The sequence below is a fragment of the Montipora foliosa genome, unplaced genomic scaffold (genome assembly GCF_036669935.1).
Source record: "Montipora foliosa isolate CH-2021 unplaced genomic scaffold, ASM3666993v2 scaffold_446, whole genome shotgun sequence".
NCBI lineage: Eukaryota > Metazoa > Cnidaria > Anthozoa > Scleractinia > Acroporidae > Montipora > Montipora foliosa.
In genome coordinates this window covers 45,001-55,000 of record NW_027179752.1, presented here as the reverse complement: position 1 = coordinate 55,000, position 10,000 = coordinate 45,001, and the positions used below count along the sequence as shown (strand labels likewise).

Genomic DNA, 10,000 nt, shown 5'->3' with positions numbered 1-10,000 from the left:
CGCTTGTGCAGCTTTTCGCTCGTAAATCTACAAGATATCTTTCCCTTTTAGCAACAAGTCAACTCTTTCTATCAATTTTATAAGTAGCTAAACATGCTTCGACATATTTTCATAACGAAAGTCCCATGAAAGCGAACGTTACAGAATACATTGGTTATGGCGCTTTTTGTTATCTGAATTGCGTCATTCAACACCCAGACAATCTCGGTCATAAATAGTTGTAACACTTCGCTTGAACAGCAAGTGAAGCGCATCAAGGCTGTTAATAACGTACCCCTCCTCCTCCCTCCAATCAATGTTGCAAATAAATCTATATATTTTATAAAGATTTAATTCCATTTCTGTAAAACTTGAGATGGTGGACGTCCAAAGTGTAAGTGGAGACTTACAAAAAGAAACCGTAGTTACTAAAACAAGTGATGACCTACAATGATCTACAATGACCTATAATAAGCTACAATGGCCTAGAATTACCTACTACAATGACCTACAAAGAGCTACACTGACTTCCAGTGATGTACATTATGAGCAAAAATTAGCTTATGGCCTGTAATAAGCTAATTTTAGCTCATTGGATCCCAAAACTTGCGCTTAGCCGAGATAGTAACACAAAATGTTCCAACGTATCAAAAGCAGCGCAAAAATCAAACAACACAAGCAGAACAACTTCTTGACGATTCATTGCCATTAATAAATCATTATATATCTTAAGTAAGGCTGTTTCTGTGCTGTGACCTCGTCTATACGCAGATTGCAACAAGGGGTAGAGGTCATGTTCAGAAAGGTGTGCATGTACCTGGTCAAATACTGCACGCTCTGCCAATTTCGACATATACTACAGATTACTAACTGGAGAAGATTAGTGAAGTCATAAACTCCAGCGTTTTTGTAGCGAGGATCAATAAGGGCTTCCTTCCATGCCTTCGGAAAGTATCCCTCAAGTAGCGACGAATTGATCATCTTAGCAATGAATATTGCTAGTGCTAATCACCCTTACTTGCAGTCGAGGACTGAATTGCGAAGGGCGCGGCTCACGACATCGGGATGAAAGCATACAAAGGCGCCTCTGGCTGCCACTATACAGTCCATGTTTGATGTCAGAGCACAGCACCACAGCAAGATGTCAATTAGCTGTGAGTCGATTTTGATGAGGGAGGAAACCCGGAGTACCCGGAGAAAAACCCTCGAGTCAGGTTGAGATCGACTGAAACTCAGCCCACATGCTGGCCAAGGCCAGAATTGAACCCCGGCTCGCAGTGGTGGGAGGCCCGATAGATAACCACTAAGCCACCCTGACAATAACAGGTAACAGATGATCAATTGATTCTACTACAAGTTTAGAAGGCATAGGGTCTAGATTACACGTTTTCTTCGATGACTTCCGAATAAGTGCCAAAATGTCAGCCTCAGAGAGGGGCTTGAACTCAGACAGTATCTTTGCATCACTGACTATAGGGTCACCCGGGACAGTATCCATATCCGCGATAACGGTGGAATCTATTTGGTCACGTATCCGTAGTATCTTCCGCACAAAAATCGCGCTATATCTTTCACGAGTAAACACATCATCATAATCAGGAAATGCCAGTGCGCTATCGTTCTTTCCAAGCAGCGTCCTGGTGGCACGAAATAACCTCCCCTTGTCACTACTATTATCCTCAACAAAGTCCGTGAAAAACTTGCGCCTAGCCTCATTAAGGAGATGCGTCACGTGACGTGTTTTTTTTTTTGTATGTCTTCATTGTACCAGGGTACAGTAGGCCTCGATACAATGATCTTCATTTTAAGCGGCGCATGTGATCGATAACGCCAGACAAAGTGGTGTCATAATTATAGACAAGGGAATCCAGGTCGCAAGCGCTGAGGATGTCTGGATGAGAATTGGAAAGAACATCCCTACATAACGATGATTCCCACAAATCACGCGAAAGGCCAGAGATATCCACAGACTTGGTCCTACGGTACTTCACCTCCTTGACGGTAATAAGTGGCTTAGATGACGTTAGCTAACATGGAATAGCAGCATGATCAGACAGATAGTGGTCAGCCTTAGGCGTGTCTAAAATAATATTCTCAGTTAGGCGTGTAACAACAAGGTCCAAAGTATGTCCATGAATATGTGTTGGTCCTCTGACATGCTGCTGTAACCCCAGTGATTCCAATAAATCCAAGAAATTACACGCATCCGCATCGCTTGCATCATCTACATGAATATTCATGTCCCCTATAATTACAAGCTGTTCCTTGGACAGAAGAATGGATTCCATGTAATTAGCAAACTCTGAGCAGAAAGTTGGAACTGTGGCCTTCCAAATAGGGAGGACGATAAATAATAACTACGCGCGAATCACGATATATTATTCCGGTCCCACCTCCGCAACGTCCGATCCTGTTTTGACCCATGAACTTATAGCCATCCGGACAAAGTTCCGTCCTCACCGCCTCGTCACCTTCCCTCAACCAACCTTCTGTAAACATGAGCAAATCAGCCTTGCATTCATAAGCATAATCAAAAACATCAGCGGTATTGTTTCTTACAGAACGAGTGTTCAAGGAGCATAACAACAAAGACTGATTTCGATTTCCATTCAAAAAAGGAACGCCATTTGAACAATTGATCCTAATGAGATTGTCACTGTTACGTGAAGATCGCTTTGTTCCCTGTCTACAGCCTCCGCAATCTGCTGATCGTGAAGGTATTTGGTAGCTTTTGTCAGTTCCCGAGTTTGGAGTTCCCGAGTTAAAAACCAGATCTCCCTCTAACAAAGCCTTGAATGTTGAGACCGTATTTGCATAGTAAATGCATGAGCGACTCTGTCTTTCTAACTTTACAAAGCCGTGGGGATCTTGGCCTGACGATGATTAAATCATCGAGAGCGGAATTCCTGAAGATGAAACGGTTGTGAAAGCGCATGAAAAAGTTGCTCATTAGCGACTTCTATTCTTCTTTGTTGCTTCAGGTCCTTTTGAATGGGTTTGTTTGTTCTGATAGTGCAAATCACTCCCCCATGGTGTGGAGATCTTCAGATCGAAGCAATGTTTACGTTTTATTCTCTAGTTCTTGCTTGGTCGCTATTAGACATAGTTTATGAATTGGTCTTTCGTAAGTTCCAAATGCATTCTTTATCTTTGCCTTTCTAACTAGCCCGTCTGTTCCCACGTACACTTCCTGCACTAACGCCATCTTCCATTTTCGTCTTGGCGTTGCTTCCAGTTCTAGCACCAAGTCTCCTGGTTGAAGATTTGTTCTCGGCCTGTACCATTTATTTCGTGGAAGGAGTGTTGGATCAAAGTACTTTAAGCATGATTCCAAAAAACTTTGAACTCTTTGTTGGGTTGCTCGCGCTAAATGCCTTGGGTTAACTCTCTCTTCCGGGTTTGGTACGGGGATTGCAGCGTGAGGTCCGATGATTACATCGTTGGAGTTATTGGTGGATTCTCCCAAATGGCATGTGAACTAGGGTACAAAGGACGGCTGTTAATCGTATAGGTTACTTCAGCAAGGCAAGTTCGCCATTGTTTTTCTGTTAGACTTTGTTGTCTGAAACTCGCGTCCATTGCTTGGCGGACTGACTTTATTAAGCTTTCAACAACACCATTCATGTGGCTTGCTTTGGGGATATTCCATTCCCAACGAAATTGGCAGTTGAACTCTTCAGCTACTGTATCCTGGATTCTCGTAATATTCTCTTCTTTGCAAATTTCTTTTAAGTAATCCTGAGCTCCGACAAAGTTGGTTCCATGATCCGACCAACACACAGCAGGATGACCTCTTGTGCACGCAAATCTACGGAAAGCCATAAGAAAAGCGTCTGTTGTTCGGTTAGTGACCAGCTTTAAGTGAACAACAGACGCTTTTCTCATGGCTTTCCGTAGATTTGCATACACAAGAGGTCATCCTGCTGTGTGTTGGTCGGATCATGGAACCAACTCTTGCTATGCAGGCTTCAAAGCTATGTATGGCGTTATTTTCCAAATTGATGCTTCATTATCTCAGTCTGAAAAATGCGTGGTTACCCTAAATTTTCTTTTTGGATACCAGAGCACTTGCTAAGTTCGACTACAAAATTCGAACTTAGAGGGGAGTTTGACAGGATTTTCTCCCACATCCTCTTTTTTTCAAAATGTATCGCAATGTCAGCTTATACGGTATCACCTCCACTGTTTTATCATTAACTTGAACAAGTTTCAGGCGGTCTCTAATACGTTGTTACATAGAAGCCACGCTTGTATTAAGTCTTGTTGCTTCTGGTACCGGTTTCAATAGATTGGTATGGTATTGTCTCTTTCCTGGACACCCTTTATGTTTTATTCATGGTGGAATTTCAACTGCTGCCCAACCAGTTGTTTCTTAAAGTTATGCTAATTTGCAACATCATGCTTCTTACTTCTACTTCTGATGATAATAGAGCATGTATTCTCTCTTTTACTTAACAGGGCTAATCATACAATCACTAAATATTGAAATGTCAACCCACTTAATCCATGACTTGGCCATTAATATATGTATGGCCTGTATCATGTTAGTTTCACCTTCAGCCGTTCTTTGTGTGGTCACTCAACGCTCCTCCCCACACGGAACTACTGGCCCGGGTTGTTCGAAGCACAGTTAGCGCTAACCGGCATTAAAAACCATGGAAACCAATAGGTTTTGATACCTCTTAACCAACGGATAGCGCTAACCAGGCTTCGAGCAACCGGCCCCAGGCCTTTATCTGCCCAATCAGAGCTCGGTTGTCATATCCTGAAACCGTTCGCGCCAAAGCGAATAACACTTTATTTAAGATGCAAATATCAAACTATGTAACAAAAATTATTGCTAAAACAAAAACGTACAGGTTAGATAAAGTACATCTTAAAAAGGAAGTCGAGAGATCAGCCCTTTATAAAACTCCCTAAACAACAGAGCAAATAAGTTTAGATCTATGTAAAAGTTTAAAGATTAAAAAGAAACATTATGCTTAAAATTCAAATGTTATTTTAGCTTAGATTTGAATACTTAAAAACTGTCAGCTTCAACAATCTTCTTTGGTAGACCATTCCATAAATTAACTATGTCAATTAAAAAGGAGTATTTGTAACAGTTCACTTTTTTCCGCTTTAACATAAAGTTTATAACTATGGTTAGCTCTTGCGGACTCAACAATAGCAAGTTCAAGAAAATCTTTACTTGAAATTTTAAATGATAGAGACCAAAAACTATGTAATATACCTACAATTTTCCCTAATCTAGACTTCAGTTCTACATTTCTTCGCAAAATGTTTGCCCCCATAAATTTTTGAAGGAGAAGACTGAATGTTGGACAAAGAAAGAGATCCCCCGCCTCTCTAAAACGTCGATGACGACTGGGTGAACGCTCACTAGAAAGGTAAACCCGGCCGCACTGACTAACATATCAACCCCTACACTTCCACAAAGGGACAGTAGCTACAGAAAATACTTTGTTGATAAAGCTCGCTTTCAATTTAGGTTTTTTGGAATTGGTGAGTTCGGAAAGGCTTTCAATGACTAATGTCACCACAGGGGAAAAGGGATGGCCTCAAAAGTAATTGAATCCATCCCGGCTTTCTTGGCATCCCTTTCTTCATTCAACCATTTATGTTCTTCAAGAATTTTGGGCAGGGAAGCTGTGTGTCTCTAAATATTAGCAGTTTTCCTCCCAGGCATATGTACAATGTTAAGCAATTTCTTCTCCCAATCTTGCTTCTTGTGCCTCTCAAAATCCAGCAAAGTCTTATTTCTCAAAGAATTTGGCAGTTGCTTTTTCTTCAGCTTGTCGATAGACACAAGCACTAAGGCGGAATATCCCGTGTCTACCCCCCTCTGTAAGGCCATGTGCAGCTCTTCCCGTCAAAAATTGCTGGCAAGGTAGTTGTTTGACAAAACAATAACCACTTGACGGCTGTTGTAAACGCTGTCTGCCATATTTTGGACGATAGGCCTTCCCAACTCAAAGTCGCGGATGTGAATGATGTAAGGAATGGAGTGCTTTTCAAGGAGAGAGATCAGATTTTCAGACACCCAGCTAAAATCTTTTGAGCTGCAGCTGATAAACAGATTATCGTCTTCGACTCCCTCTTCCGCACAACCTGCATAAAAAAGAAATAAACTTAACTGTTTATTAGGAGAGCATTGACAGACAACAAAATGTCGAGCCTTTCGGCTCAGCGACAATCGCGTTGCGCAAAATTAAGGAGCAAATACGTAAAAATGATGAAAGTCTTTCGATCTCTGAGGCAACCATTCGGAACTTACGTTTAACGCCTTTGTATGCCCGCTTTTTCTTGATGCGCCAAGTAACGGCCAGGAATACAAGAACAAAGACTCCACCAACCACTGAGATCACCACTGTAACTGGGATCCATTTATCTGACCACGTAGCTTGGGCAGCATTGAATGTCCTCTCAACTTGAAAAAATGACACAGATCTCGTCACTTTTTGTAGAAAAGATTCATTATTCTGAACCATTAAACGATTTTTGTTTTGGAAAATAACGTTGATTGTCTGAAGTCAACACCTAGTCAGTACGTGCAACATTTCGTTGTTGTTGTTTTTTTTTTCTAAAGTTATAATTACATAAAATACAAAAGTGATTGCTCTGCCTCTCATCTCGCTTTTAATTAAGAAGCAACATATAGTTTCATTTATTTTTTAGTATTATTGCTTTAATGGCGCCTTTCTGAAATTTCATGGACGAAACAATATTAAATATTAATTGAGTAACACCTACTCGTCTTAATCTAGACAGCAAATCACATAGTGGTGGATGTGTACCAGTTTTACCGACACTGAGATAAATATCACACAAGTTGAATAGGAAGCGAACCAAAAACTACTTTATTTTTTTAAAATGTCGTCGGAATTTCAAATGTCGCCGGGAGCACTATTTACACTATTCACTAGTAAGGGCACTCTCATTGGTCAATGCTGTGTTTAGATGAGAGTACGGAAACACAGCCGTGACATCACACAAATTTTGATTGGTTGTGTTGTCAGACGCGCGTTTTGATTGACTGGTAGGAAATATGAGCGTTATCAAGAAAATCTGTTTCCATCTAGAAGAAAAAAAAACCAGCATTTTCCTACATTTGTGGAATTATCTTTGAGAGGTATTTTATAAAAGCAATACAGGACCTTTTTTCGTGTTTCCATAGCCTCATCTAAACACGAGAGGGCGAGTTGGGAGAATTTGACAGTTATGCAAGCTTGAGACGTAGTCGAGAATTCTCGCAACCCCCTCTTGTTTAGATGAGGCTATGGAAACACGGAAAAGGCCCTCTTTTGTTTAATTAGCAACGACAACGCCACAAAGCAAGAGTATCATTGGTTAAGAAAAAATATCGTGCTGCACGTGCAGCACGCATTTTAGTGCATTTTTTGCCGTAGTCTACAAAACAACGTGAAATAATCAAATTCCAGGTTTTGAGGACAACGTGAGCAGACAACAGGAAATCGTTTACTTTTTATCTTCACGGCTTTAGAGCCATTCCTATAAATTTAGTTATACTCGCATAGTTCGCCCTATCCATTCCATCTTGTTCACCTTGAACAAGATGGAATAATTGCGAAGTACTTACAATAGCCCTAACTAAGTATTTTGAAGTGACAGTAGTTGAGCAGACGTTCCCGTTGTCCTTGCTAAACCACCCTACAGTGCTATTGCTATTGTTGTTGTTGTTGTTAACTTCATAGAAGTTTAGCCACCCACCTTCCGATGGCTTGGAATTTGAAGCAGAAGTGGTAATGACTTCATTTGTGGATGAAACATCTGGAATCAAACAAAATGTTTAAGTCAGAAAGATGTGCAATGTTTGGCTACTCTGTATTAAAGATCTGTATTGTTAAGTAATTACTGTATAGTAGCAATGTAATCATGTATTTATATGCTTTATATGTAAGTAATGTAAATCAGTGATGTAAATTAATTAATTTAAAATAATAATAATAATAATAATAATAATAATAATAATAATAATAATAATAATAATAATAATAATAATAATAATAAAGAAATAAAATAAAATAAAAAAAGATGTGCAATGGTTTCCCGCTTGAAGACAAGAATTTATCGTTAAATTTCTCCTTCAGTTTTTCGTGAAGCCCATTCAGTTTGGCCACTCAGTTCAGTTGACAGGAAGGAAAGTAATCATACGTAGCAAGCGGAGAGCCGCTCCTCTCTTTGTGCTCAAGCATCTGTCACTACATTTTAAATTGTGAAGGATACAAAAGTGAATGTCTTCGTATAGTGACTGACTAAAAACGAGAGGGAGAGTTGGGAGAATTCGAGACGGATATGCAAGCCCGAGACGTAGTCCAGGGTTTGCATAACTGTCGAGAATTCTCCCAACTCCCCCCCATGTTTAGATGAGGCTATGGAAACACGGAAGAGGTCCTCTTTTGCTTAATTAGCAACGACAACGTCGCAAAGCAAGAATAACATTGGTTAAGAAAAAATGTGATCGTGCTGCACGAGCAGCACGCATTTCAGTGCACTTTTTGCCGTAGTCTATAAAACAACAACGTGAAATAATCAAATTCCAGGTTTTTAGGACAACGTGAGCCGACAGTTTTTCGTGAAGCCCATTTTTGGCCGCTCGGTTCGGTGGAGAGGAAGGGAAGTACTCATACGTAGCAAGCAAAGAGCCGCTCCTCTCTTTGTGCTCAAGCATCGGTCACTACATTTTAAATTGTGAAGGATACAAAAGTGAATGTCTTCGTGTAGTGACTGACGTAAACAAGTATGTATGTTGCCGGTAAAACCCGTTCTCAGGTTGAATCCGTTTTAAGCTATAGGTTAAATTGGTGATCCCCATTTTACCTAGGTTGAATGCACGCACACTCAGATGGATTGAAGAAAATTTTTTGGAGCCTAAATTAAGCCTGAGAAAAATTAGAGTTAGGTTAGGATTAGTTTTAGTTATTATATACGTAGATATCACTTGACTTATTATAAAAATTATTTGATTTCAAGGCTATGTTAACAAAACAGTAAGTGACCCATCCTTGATTTAAAAAAGAAACCTGCTTATTTTCACTGGAATTTTCCGCCATTACTAACTATAAAGTCTTAACAGGGCTGGATCGAGGAGAAAATGACGTCAAAGACCCTAGTTTAAAAATGCAATGCGTGTGTACACGGATGAATTAATCTGCAGCACGAATGTTTCGGGCTTTGAAACTTTTAAATTCATGTTTGCATACATGCATAAGTGACTCAATGACGTCAAATTTCCCTAGATCCAACCCTCTGAGGTCCAACCGGTCAGTTTTAAACGTGAGTAAAGTCGGACCGTGAAATCCAAAACTTACACTCAGAGTTAACAGCCTTTGGGTAAAAATCAAAGGTCAAATTTTGCCAGTCAAGTGTTAAGCAATCACAATTTCAAAACATGAAGAAAAAAGTGATTTTTTGATCAAGAAGATGTGTTGAGATGCGTAAGGAAGAGCTTGAGGGAAGGTATAAGTGTTTCCAATCCTTTGAAGGGGGGGAGGGGGTAGGGAGCTTTAAACTACAATCTTGGACAAAATTGTTGAGAAAATTATGGTTTTGGACTAACAGCAATCACAACTATGACGATCTCGCTCTCGTTTTTGTTCAAAAATGCCCCCCTCCCCCACCCCCTGATCAATGTTGCTAGAAAAAACAAAGCATGTCAAACCTGGGCTTATCAACATTGGTTGTAGGGGGGGAGGGGGTGGCTGCTAGAGAGTGATATTGAGGGCGTAGTACGTAAAGTAACCCCTGCTGAGAAATTTTCTCAACCCTTTTTGTCCAAGATTGTAGGTAGAATGCATGTTCAACCTGCAATATGTAAAATAAGGATCACGAATTTAACCTATAGGTAAAAACGGATTCAACCTGAAAACGGATTTGACCGGCCACATGCACACAATAGAGAGATTTAGATCCTAGGACGAGAACAACTACGAGTACGAGATTTTCTCATAGCACAACTAAAACCCGGCGTCATTTTGGCGGGAAAAACGTAATACCGTCG

General features: G+C 40.3%; 1 protein-coding gene and 1 pseudogene across 1 annotated transcript in view; both read right to left on the bottom strand.

The window, feature by feature from the left end:
- LOC137989192 (bile salt hydrolase/transferase-like) overlaps positions 1–3,263 on the bottom strand; it is an 11,980-nt pseudogene extending 8,717 nt beyond the window's left edge.
- A 1,495-nt stretch (positions 3,264–4,758) lies between these two features.
- The window catches only part of LOC137989203 (toll-like receptor 6), a 6,972-nt gene continuing 1,730 nt past the window's right edge, over positions 4,759–10,000 (bottom strand). Inside the window, exons 2-4 of the mRNA XM_068835053.1 lie at positions 7,711–7,770; positions 6,257–6,409; positions 4,759–6,090 (exon numbers count right to left, since the gene is read on the bottom strand). Coding sequence (XP_068691154.1) covers positions 5,852–6,090; positions 6,257–6,409; positions 7,711–7,770 — 452 coding nt within the window. The 3' untranslated portion in view covers positions 4,759–5,851. The remainder of the gene's footprint in view (positions 6,091–6,256; positions 6,410–7,710; positions 7,771–10,000) is intronic.